This window comes from Pseudophryne corroboree (genome assembly GCF_028390025.1).
Source record: "Pseudophryne corroboree isolate aPseCor3 chromosome 3 unlocalized genomic scaffold, aPseCor3.hap2 SUPER_3_unloc_67, whole genome shotgun sequence".
In the NCBI taxonomy this organism is placed as follows: Eukaryota; Metazoa; Chordata; class Amphibia; order Anura; family Myobatrachidae; genus Pseudophryne; species Pseudophryne corroboree.
The window spans coordinates 508,388-520,882 of record NW_026967560.1 but is presented as its reverse complement, the minus strand read 5'-3'; the positions used below and the strand labels follow the sequence as shown (position 1 = coordinate 520,882).

The 12,495-nt window shown below is 50.3% G+C and overlaps 2 protein-coding genes across 2 annotated transcripts in view; one reads left to right on the top strand and one right to left on the bottom strand.

Annotated features, from left to right (window-relative positions):
* LOC134984583 (uncharacterized) overlaps positions 1-5,413 on the top strand; it is a 146,448-nt gene extending 141,035 nt beyond the window's left edge. The window contains exon 13 of the mRNA XM_063950135.1: positions 4,731-5,413. Within this exon, the coding sequence (XP_063806205.1) occupies positions 4,731-4,876 (146 nt within the window). The 3' untranslated portion in view covers positions 4,877-5,413. The remainder of the gene's footprint in view (positions 1-4,730) is intronic.
* Positions 5,414-6,142: 729 nt separating this feature from the next.
* The window catches only part of FAM204A (family with sequence similarity 204 member A), a 121,453-nt gene continuing 115,100 nt past the window's right edge, over positions 6,143-12,495 (bottom strand). The window contains exons 6-7 of the mRNA XM_063950134.1: positions 10,751-10,860; positions 6,143-6,686 (exon numbers count right to left, since the gene is read on the bottom strand). Coding sequence (XP_063806204.1) covers positions 6,635-6,686; positions 10,751-10,860 — 162 coding nt within the window. The 3' untranslated portion in view covers positions 6,143-6,634. The remainder of the gene's footprint in view (positions 6,687-10,750; positions 10,861-12,495) is intronic.

Below are 12,495 nucleotides of genomic sequence, written 5' to 3'. Positions count from 1 at the left end.
AGGGAGCTCTTTCAGAAAGGCCCGACACGCCCGTGCTGCTATCAGCAGCTGCACGATCCCTGACCCTGCCTTTTGGAAGGGGGAAAGGGATGTGTACAAATAGTAGAAAAAATAAAAATAAAAATAAAAGTTTCTTCAACAAAACCGTGACTTCAGGTATTAAGCTGCTACCACGTTCAGCACAGAAAAAACACTGAGTAAGTGCTCAGGGATATGGAGGGGTGGAGTGTTACTAATTTGAATATTCAGTGCTGTTTCCTGCGGAAGCCCGTCCATATCCCCAAGAGTACTCCAGTGACCCCTAGTGGATGATAAAGAAATCTGGACCTTCACAGACCCCGATCACAGGCCCATATCCACTCCTGCTTGCAGGAAGAGGAGGAAACGTCCCAGTTGAAACTCCGCCGCAGGAAACTTCTTGGACTCACAACAACAGACATATTTCTTCCAAATACGATGGTAATATTTAGACGTTACCCCTTTCCTAGCCTGGATGAGGGTTGGAATAACCGTCTTCGGAATGCCCTTCCGAGCCAGAATCAGGCACTCAACTTCCATGCTGTCAAATGTAGCCGCGGTAAGTCTTGATAGGCGAACGGCCCTTGCTGTAGCAGGTCCTCCCGAAGAGGAAGAGGCCTCGGATCTTCTTGCAGTAGATTCAGAAGGTCCGCGTACCAAGCCCTTCTTGGCCAGTCCGGGGCAATGAGGATCGTTTGAACCCATGTTCTCCTTACGAGCTTTAGGATTCTAGGGATGAGTGGGAGTGGAGGAAACGTGTACACTGACTGGAACACCCACGGGACACCAAGGTGTCCACTGCCACTGCCTGTGGGTCCCTCGACCTGGAACAATAACGCCGAAGCTTCTTGTTGAGACGAGAGGATATCATGTCTATTTGGGGTAATCCCCAAACGTCTGTTATTTCCTTGAACACCTCCGGATGGAGTCCCCACTCTCCTGGATGGAGATCGTGTCTGCTGAGGAAGTCTGCTTCCCAGTTGTCTGTTCCTGGAATGAAGATGGCTGACAGCACCAACGCGTGCTTTTCTGTCCAGAGGAGTACTCTTGACACCTCTGACATTGCCATTCTGCTCTTCGTTCCGCTCTGTTGGTTTATGTAAGCCACTGTTGTTACGTTGTCTGACTGCACTTGAATGGACCAATTTCTTAGAAGAGGGGCTGCCTGAAGAAGACCGTTGTATACGGCTCTTAGTTCCAGAATGTTGATGGGCAGGCCGGCATCCAGGCTTGACCACCTTCCCTGGAAGGTTACTCCTTGAGTGACCGCACCCCAGCCCCTGAGGCTCACATCCGTTGTTAGCAGGACCCAGTCCTCAATCCCGAACCGGCGGCCTTCCAGGAGGTGAGGCAGCTGAAGCCACCAGAGGAGTGAAATCCTTGCCTTTGGTGACAGACGAATTCGCTGGTGCATGTGGAGGTGAGATCCTGACCACTTGTCCAGGAGATCCAGTTGGAAGGGCCGAGCATGGAACCTCCCATACTGGAGAGCCTCGTAAGAGGCCACCATCTTTCCCAATAGGTGGATGCATTGATGAACTGACACCTGGGGTGGCTTCAGGACATCCCGGACAATAGCTTGTATCACCAACGCCTTTTCCTGCAGAAGAAACACCCGCTGCACTTCCGTATCCAGGATCATTCCTAGAAAAAACAACCTCTGGGTTGGTTCCAAATGTGACTTTGGAAGGTTCAGAATCCAACCGTGACTCTGGAGCAGTCGTGTTGTGAGAACAATGGACTGCAGCAGCTTCTCCCTGGACGATGCCTTTATCAGGAGATCGTCCAGATAAGGAATGATGTTCACACCCTGTTTGCGGAGCAGTATCATAATTTCCGCCATCACCTTGGAAAATACCCTTGGTGCTGTGGAGAGTCCAAATGGCGGGCCTGGAACTGGAAATGACAGTCCAGCAATGCGAAGCGGAGATAAGCCTGATGCGGCAGCCAGATCGGAATGTGGAGGTACGCATCCTTGATATCCAGTGATACCAGGAATTCCCCCTCTTCCAGACCTGATATCACCGCCCTGAGAGACTCCATCTTGAACTTGAACTCCTTTAGAAAGGGGTTCAATGATTTTAGGTTCAGAATGGGCCTGACCGAACCATCCGGTTTCGGTACCACGAAAAGGTTCGAATAGTAACCTTTGGTCAGAATGTGAGGTGGTACTGGCACAATGACCTGTGCCTCCACCAGCTTCTGGACAGCGTCCTGAAGAACTGTGCTGTCTTCCAACAGAGTTGGTAAGCCTGACTTGAAAAAGCGGAGGGATCCAGGCAGGACGACACCCAGACATGACTGAAATGTCTGAGTCTCGCTACCAGTGGCCCCTCCACCGGGCCCGAGCAGTCCACTGTCATCCGGAGGACTTAGGGGTACTTGACGCAGGCTTTTGTTCCTGGGAACCTGCAGCGGCAGGTTTCTTGGACTTAACTCGTTAGGCCGAAAGGACTGCTGCGCAGCTGAGGAGAATGATTTCTTTCGGAGCAGGTGTTGCTGAGGGAAGAAACGGATACTTACCTGCTGTAGCGGTAGAAATCCACGCGTCTAGAGCTTCCCCAAAGAGAGCCTGACCTGTATAGGGCATGACTCCACACTTCTTCTGGATTCCGCGTCGGCCGACCACTGGCGCAGCCACAGTCCCCGACGAGCTGAAACAGACATGGAAGATATTCCTGAAGCCATGGAACCCAGGTCTTTTAAGGATTCTACCATAAAACCTGCAGAATCATGAATGTTGCGTAAATACAATGCAACCTCATCCCTATCCATCGTATCCCAATCTTCAAATAAGGTAGCCGACCACTTCACTATTGCCTTTGCAATCCATGCACTAGCAATAGTGGGACGTAATATGGCCCCCGGAGCAGTGTACATTGATTTAAGCGTGATATCAATTTTCCTATCAGCCGGCTCCTTTAAGGCGGTAGATCCTGGAACAGGCAAAACCACCTTCTTTGAGAGTCAACAATCGGCGTGTTTTCCCATTTTTTCCTATCCTCCTCAGGGAAAGGTAACGCCACCAGCACCCTTTTAGGGATCTGGAATTTTTTCTCAGGGTTTACCCATGCTTTTTCAAATATAGCATTCAATTTCTTTGACGCAGGGAAGATTAGCGAGGATTTTTTATTTTCAGCGAAAAAGACCTCCTCAACCTGCTCAGGTGTGGTATCATTAACATTTAACACATCCCTGATAGCCTCTATCAACAATTGCACCCCCTTTGCAAGAGAGGCAGACCCCCGCAACACATCCCCATCACCATCTGTAGTGTCAGAATCGGTATCCGTGTCGTCTTGTGTGACCTGCACAAGCGCACATTTGTGGGGGTATATAGCGGAGCGTCCTGAGGTACCAGAAACCGGCCATACAGCCATAGAGTTCTGTAATACCTGGGTTGCAGATTCATCACTGGCAACCCTGTCTGAAATCTGAGAAATCCAAGATTTGGTAGAGGAAAACCACTCTGGTTCCCTTGCTGGAATCTGTGCTAAACCAGTGCTAAACCTGATTACATGGAATGTGATCATCCTGGGAGGATAAATCCTCTGCAGCATATGACACAGAGTCCCTGGACATAGCGAAAGGAGACCACCAAACACTCCACACACACACACACACACGTGGGGGCGGACAGAGTTTCCCCCCAAGAATGGCAAGAGAGACACAGAGATTGAAGCCAACCCACACACAGCACTTTTTTTTTTTTTTTTTTGCAAGGAGAAACCCCTTATCAGCGCTGACTTGTGCAGCTTAACAGGACACACAGTCAATTAACAGCCTCACCTCCCTTCTACAACCCCCTGGTACCGTGTACAGTAAGCTGGAGTTGCTGTGGAGGGACCAGTATATCTTCCTTTCAGCTTGCATGCAGGAAAATGGCGCTGAACGCTGCTGGGTCCGCTCTGAGGAGAAGCTCCGCCCCTTAATGGCGCTGTCTTCCCGCTCTTCAGGTGATTATACTGGCCTGAGTAAAGTTGCTGGCTGAGATCCCTGGACCCCGACAGGCTTGCTGACCAGTGTTGGGGGTAAGCGCTGACCCAGGGCGCCCCTCACAGCGCCGCACTATGTGCCTCTGATACTGTCCAGGAGCGCGGTTAATACTGCGCTCCATCCCCATTGCCGCCATCTTCACACCGGCCCCCCGCTTGCTAGGGGGATCGGTGACTAACTCACCACTCTCTTCAGCTCTGTAAGGGGTCGGCGGCATGCTGCTGGGGTGAGCGGTCCCTTGTGGCGGAGAACGATCCGACCCCTCTGGAGCTCAGTGTCCAGTCAGGGGAGACAGTGGCTCAGACCCCGCAGGGCGGACACTGCTCCCCCCTCTGTCCCTCGCTGCAGGCTCTGCAGAGCTCCCCTAGCTGTGACCGGCTCCTCGGGCACATTTTCTAAACTGAGTCTGGTAGGAGGGGCATAGAGGGAGGAGCCAGCCCACACTCTCAATCTCTTAAAGTGCCAATGGCTCCTGGTGGACCCGTCTATACCCCATGGTACTAATGTGGAACCCCAGCATCCTCTAGGACGTAAGAGAAAAATGTCCTTTATAATGTATGTATGTAGCTCCCTTATCCCCCCATACTTATTACAGACACATACACCCCCATTCTCAGGGTGTACAGAGGAATTCCTCATCATCCTAGACAAACCTGCAAACGACGTTATAATCTCGTCACTCATTATACAAATGTAACGTAATAAACTCTCTGCAGGAGGTAAAGACACAGAACACTGTAAGGGTATCCGGGACCTGCACATTCTCCAGCACATACTCACCGTCCTCAGGAGCAGCGGTCAGCGATCAGGTCCCTCCGCCACCCAGACTGCGCCTATTCCTACCAGCACGAGACATCACTGACCCTGAGAGGACACAGATCCTAGAGGAGACTTCACAACCAGCCCCTAAGGGGGTATTCAATTAGCAGCCGCAGGGTTTACCGCTTGACTAATTGCTGACAAAAATCCCTGCGGTGCGGGAAAAGGCTATTCAATTAAATAAAATCGAGATTCACGTGCAGAAACCCACTGATTCCGCGTAAACTGTGTAATCAATATTTTTTTCCCGCGTGCAACACGATTTTGCGGGGATTTTCTGCGGACTTCACCTCGAAGCTCCAAGAGCGGCAAGGCTTAGTCCGTCTGTGGGAACTCGCGCGCGGGGTATTCACCGCTAATTGAATACCTCTGGAGCTGCAATTAGCAGAGGGGCTAATTGAATTCCCCCTTTTTTGGATAAAAATCACTGACGAATTGTCATCCGGGTGCCAGAGAACAATGCAGCAGAAGCAAGAGTCGGATGGCGCAGTCCTGAGCTCGGGAGAGAGCGCCGAATTTACTACCATTAGGCCTCAGGATCTCTGAATTTATTCCAAGAATAAAAGCGCTATTGCAGTTACTCCCATCTCAGAGGCTACAACACGAGACCTGGAGGGGACGTTTCTGATCTCCTGTGGGAGAAGCAAAAACCATTATCCTACAGCAAATACAACCACACGCTCCTGTATGTGACACAGCTTCATCCAGCCCAACAGGAAAAGCTGCCTGGCGTTATAATCCGAATAGCTAATGAGTAGGAAGTGGAAGCGCAGAGAGAAATAGTAACGGCAGGTCGCTACGTAGAGAGAAGCGCAGCCCCCGCAGAGGTACACGCTCAGATTTATGGCCTGTCACAGGAACCAGTCTATAATTTACACCTAATTACAGCACAGATAGCCCCCATTAGCAGAGGAGGTGTGTCAGGGGTGGGCAGGAAGCTGGAAGATTACCCCGGGGCAATTCCGCCTCCTGCAGCCTCTTGTAGACATAAGACAGGTACGTTACATGGAGCTGCAGGTGAGAGGGATTATTTACCATCCATGCTCCGGGGCTACCAGACATAACATTATACACATTCCTGACGGTCGGCTGTACAATATAGTGTATTATGGGCATTTCCAGCCAGAGTAAGGGAAGGGTAAATGTGGCGGATGCGTCTGGTCACACGGCTGGGGCTCATTCACAAGCCAGCAGGTAAGGGGGGAGAGAGGCGTGTAGAAGTACAGAGATTAGCGCCGTCACACAGCCGCACACTGACATCGGAAGCGCTAGCTAGCCGGATCATAATATACAGAACATCAGAAACGGATTTCATGGAAAAATAATGACGTTTATTGTATAATGGGGGACAGAATAACGGTAACGGATGGATTTCTTACTTTGCTATTGTTAGGTCTGTTACCGATTCCCGTCCTGCGCCCGCTGACATCACAGCGCCGGATACAGGGACTGAACAGGTTCCAGTGTCACTTCCCATATCACCGCATGATAGAAACCTGGCTGACATCACACAAAGCACAAACACTGCTATAGCAAATGTGGGGCGAGGCCACACCCACTTATACTGAGGTCACACCCACTTATACTGAGGACACGCCCACTTATACTGAGGCCACACCCACTTATACTGAGGCCACACCCACTTATACTGAGGTCACACCCACTTATACTGAGGACACGCCCACTTATACTGAGGCCACACCCAGTGTGTAAGGGCGGTCCCAGGAATATCTGGATTGTGGGTGGGCCAGTAATGGGCGCAGATCTCCCACCCCCTGGGACGCCGGCGCTGCTCCCTCCGCTACATGTACCCCATGTTGCTTTTGGTTTCCCATCTCTTCTTGGCCTCAAACCTGAAAGACAATGTAAAACAAAGCACATGTTGTAAGAGGTCTGTGTTACACACGTCACATGTATGCAGAACACACAGAGGTCTGCGTCATGTGTGTCACATGTTCTATGAGGTCTGCGTCATCCACGTCACATGTTCTATGAGGTCTGCGTCATCCACGTCACATGTTCTATGAGGTCTGCGTCATCCATGTCACATGTTCTATGAGGTCTGCGTCATGTGTGTCACATGTTCTATGAGGTCTGCGTCATCCACGTCACATGTTCTATGAGGTCTGCGTCATCTACGTCACATGTTCTATGAGGTCTGCGTCATCCTCGTCACATGTTCTATGAGGTCTGCGTCATCTACGTCACATGTTCTATGAGGTCTGCGTCATCTACGTCACATGTTCTATGAGGTCTGCGTCATATGTGTCACATGTTCTATGAGGTCTGCGTCATCTACGTCACATGTTCTAGGAGGTCTGCGTCATCTACGTCACATGTTCTAGGAGGTCTGCGTCATCTACGTCACATGTTCTATGAGGTCTGCGTCATCCACGTCACATGTTCTATGAGGTCTGCGTCATGTGTGTCACATGTTCTATGAGGTCTGCGTCATCTACGTCACATGTTCTATGAGGTCTGCGCCATCTATGTCACATGTTCTATGAGGTCTGCGTCATCCTCGTCACATGTTCTATGAGGTCTGCGTCATCCACGTCACATGTTCTATGAGGTCTGCGTCATCCACGTCACATGTTCTATGAGGTCTGCGTCATGTGTGTCACATGTTCTATGAGGTCTGCGTCATCCACGTCACATGTTCTGTGAGGTCTGCGTCATCCACGTCACATGTTCTATGAGGTCTGCGTCATGTGTGTCACATGTTCTATGAGGTCTGCATCATCTACGTCACATGTTCTATGAGGTCTGCGTCATCCACGTCACATGTTCTATGAGGTCTGCGTCATCTACGTCACATGTTCTATGAGGTCTGCGTCATCTACGTCACATGTTCTATGAGGTCTGCGTCATCTACGTCACATGTTCTATGAGGTCTGTGTCATCTACGTCACATGTTCTATGAGGTATGCGTCATCTACGTCACATGTTCTATGAGGTCTGCGTCATCTACGTCACATGTTCTATGAGGTCTGCGTCATCCACGTCACATGTTCTATGAGGTCTGCGTCATCTACGTCACATGTTCTATGAGGTCTGCGTCATCTACGTCACATGTTCTATGAGGTCTGCGTCATCCTCGTCACATGTTCTATGAGGTCTGCGTCATCCACGTCACATGTTCTATGAGGTCTGCGTCATGTGTGTCACATGTTCTATGAAGTCTGCGTCATCCACGTCACATGTTCTATGAGGTCTGCGTCATCCACGTCACATGTTCTATGAGGTCTGCCTCATCCACGTCACATGTTCTATGAGGTCTGCGTCATCTACGTCACATGTTCTATGAGGTCTGCGTCATCTACGTCACATGTTCTATGAGGTCTGCGTCATCTACGTCACATGTTCTAGGAGGTCTGCGTCATCTACGTCACATGTTCTATGAGGTCTGCGTCATGTGTGTCACATGTTCTATGAGGTCTGCGTCATCCACGTCACATGTTCTATGAGGTCTGCGTCATCTACGTCACATGTTCTATGAGGTCTGCGTCATCTACGTCACATGTTCTATGAGGTCTGCGTCATGTGTGTCACATGTTCTATGAAGTCTGCGTCATCCACGTCACATGTTCTATGAGGTCTGCGTCATGTGTGTCACATGTTCTATGAGGTCTGCGTCATCCACGTCACATGTTCTATGAGGTCTGCGTCATCTACGTCACATGTTCTATGAGGTCTGCGTCATCTACGTCACATGTTCTATGAGGTCTGCGTCATCCACATCACATGTTCTATGAGGTCTGCGTCATGTGTCACATGTTCTATGAAGTCTGCGTCATCCACATCACATGTTCTATGAGGTCTGCGTCATCCACGTCACATGTTCTATGAGGTCTGCCTCATCCACGTCACATGTTCTATGAGGTCTGCGTCATCTACGTCACATGTTCTATGAGGTCTGCGTCATCTACGTCACATGTTCTATGAGGTCTGCGTCATCTACGTCACATGTTCTAGGAGGTCTGCGTCATCTACGTCACATGTTCTATGAGGTCTGCGTCATCCACGTCACATGTTCTATGAGGTCTGCGTCATGTGTGTCACATGTTCTATGAGGTCTGCGTCATCCACGTCACATGTTCTATGAGGTCTGCGTCATCCACGTCACATGTTCTATGAGGTCTGCGTCATGTGTGTCACATGTTCTATGAGGTCTGTGTCATCCACGTCACATGTTCTATGAGGTCTGCGTCATGTGTGTCACATGTTCTATGAGGTCTGCGTCATCCTCGTCACATGTTCTATGAGGTCTGCGTCATCTACGTCACATGTTCTATGAGGTCTGCGTCATCTACGTCACATGTTCTATGAGGTCTGCGTCATATGTGTCACATGTTCTATGAGGTCTGCGTCATCTACGTCACATGTTCTAGGAGGTCTGCGTCATCTACGTCACATGTTCTAGGAGGTCTGCGTCATCTACGTCACATGTTCTATGAGGTCTGCGTCATCCACGTCACATGTTCTATGAGGTCTGCGTCATGTGTGTCACATGTTCTATGAGGTCTGCGTCATCTACGTCACATGTTCTATGAGGTCTGCGTCATCTACGTCACATGTTCTATGAGGTCTGCGTCATCCTCGTCACATGTTCTATGAGGTCTGCGTCATCCACGTCACATGTTCTATGAGGTCTGCGTCATCCACGTCACATGTTCTATGAGGTCTGCGTCATGTGTGTCACATGTTCTATGAGGTCTGCGTCATCCACGTCACATGTTCTATGAGGTCTGCGTCATCCACGTCACATGTTCTATGAGGTCTGCGTCATGTGTGTCACATGTTCTATGAGGTCTGCATCATCTACGTCACATGTTCTATGAGGTCTGCGTCATCCACGTCACATGTTCTATGAGGTCTGCGTCATCTACGTCACATGTTCTATGAGGTCTGCGTCATCTACGTCACATGTTCTATGAGGTCTGCGTCATCTACGTCACATGTTCTATGAGGTCTGTGTCATCTACGTCACATGTTCTATGAGGTATGCGTCATCTACGTCACATGTTCTATGAGGTCTGCGTCATCTACGTCACATGTTCTATGAGGTCTGCGTCATCCACGTCACATGTTCTATGAGGTCTGCGTCATCTACGTCACATGTTCTATGAGGTCTGCGTCATCTACGTCACATGTTCTATGAGGTCTGCGTCATCCTCGTCACATGTTCTATGAGGTCTGCGTCATCCACGTCACATGTTCTATGAGGTCTGCGTCATGTGTGTCACATGTTCTATGAGGTCTGCGTCATCCACGTCACATGTTCTATGAGGTCTGCGTCATCCACGTCACATGTTCTATGAGGTCTGCGTCATCCACGTCACATGTTCTATGAGGTCTGCGTCATGTGTGTCACATGTTCTATGAGGTCTGTGTCATCCACGTCACATGTTCTATGAGGTCTGCGTCATGTGTGTCACATGTTCTATGAGGTCTGCGTCATCTACGTCACATGTTCTATGAGGTCTGCGTCATCTACGTCACATGTTCTAGGAGGTCTGCGTCATCTACGTCACATGTTCTATGAGGTCTGCGTCATCTACGTCACATGTTCTGTGAGGTCTGCGTCATCTACGTCACATGTTCTATGAGGTCTGCGTCATCTACGTCACATGTTCTATGAGGTCTGCGTCATCTACGTCACATGTTCTATGAGGTCTGCGTCATCTACATCACATGTTCTATGAGGTCTGCGTCATTTACGTCACATGTTCTGTGAGGTCTGCGTCATCCACGTCACATGTTCTGTGAGGTCTGCGTCATCTATGTCACATGTTCTATGAGGTCTGCGTCATTTACATCACATGTTCTGTGAGGTCTGCGTCATCCACGTCACATGTTCTGTGAGGTCTGCGTCATCTACGTCACATGTTCTATGAGGTCTGCGTTAGGTCCTCACCCCCAGACCATCGGCTTTTGCCTCTTCTCATTCGCCTGCCCGGATTCTTGCTCCTCCTTGGCGGTCACATACCTGTGACAGGACGCGGCTTTGGTGATCTTCACCGCAATCTGTAAGAGAGAAGACAGAGGCTGAGGGGAAATAGCGTTAGCGAGGGGGATCACCGCGATCTGTAAGAGAGAAGACAGGGGCTGAGGGGAAATAGCGTCAGCGAGGGGGATCACGGCGATCTGTAAGAGAGAAGACAGGGGCTGAGGGGAAATAGCGTCAGCGAGGGGGATCACCGCAATCTGTAAGAGAGAAGACAGGGGCTGAGGGGAAATAGCGTCAGCGAGGGGGATCACCGCAATCTGTAAGAGAGAAGACAGGGGCTGAGGGGAAATAGCGTCAGCGAGGGGGATCACGGCGATCTGTAAGAGAGAAGACAGAGGCTGAGGGGAAATAGCGTCAGCGAGGGGGATCACCGCAATCTGTAAGAGAGAAGACAGGGGCTGAGGGGAAATGGCGTCAGCGAGGGGGATCACCTCGATCTGTAAGAGAGAAGACAGAGGCTGACGGGAAATGGCGTCAGCGAGGGGATCACCGCGATCTGTAAGAGAGAAGACAGAGGCTGAGGGGAAATGGCGTCAGCGAGGGGGATCACCTCGATCTGTAAGAGAGAAGACAGAGGCTGACGGGAAATGGCGTCAGCGAGGGGATCACCGCGATCTGTAAGAGAGAAGACAGAGGCTGAGGGGAAATGGCGTCAGCGAGGGGGATCACCGCAATCTGTAAGAGAGAAGACAGAGGCTGAGGGGAAATGGCGTCAGCGAGGGGATCATCGCGATCTGTAAGTGGGGAGACCGGTGTTCAACCCTGCTCGCTACCTGGTCTAAAATGCCAGGTCTCTCTACAGGGCGCTTTTACATTGCACCATATCCCGGGGTGCTGCTCCTTCACACCCTGGGATACTGAAGGGAACGGACAGCCAGAGGGGGGCACACAAAGGATGCTCCTCAGGACGGACGGGTGGTAGATACGTCTCATTCCATCATGATCACCAACCAAGTTTACGTTGTAAGTCTAGGATATCTGGGTGTTATTATATGTATCACTAATGCACAATTTCTATTCTGTGATGTTTCTCCTGGAAATAAAGATCAGGTAATACAGCAGAGGACTTGGGTGTAGTATTGTATGCGGGCGGCCGGCGACCAGGATTTATATTGGATTATAAATATGTGTCTGACAGAAGCTTCTACGTATCAGGCTGCAATGCCGGACAGATGCTACATGTAGTGCACAACATCAGTGAGCCAGGATAATGCATCGCTGACCGCCTCTCTTGGCACGCAAGCGTCGGCCGTATTTTTTTGCCGAAAATGCGTCTTAGTTACAGCGCAATGCGACTAGGACGCACGAGGCGACTGTGACGATTAATGCGATATATGATATCAGATTTCACAGGAAGAATCCGGGGACTCCCCCAGAGATAATGCAGCGGGGAGACTTCCCGGTAACAGGGCGAGTTACAGAGGGTGTTAGTGGGTTAATGAGCAGACGGCCAGAATGATGTATTAATAAAGCACTCTGTGGGATTAAAGAGGGGCTCCTGCCCCCCCCCCCCCCCCCGGCGGTCACCTCTCCACTACGTCAGGACATATCTGCTCTCATACAGACCATAGATATACAACACAGAATACAAACAAGTTCTTTTGTAGAAAATCCGCGGCACTTCTCGCACAGAACATCCAGTATTTTGCTGC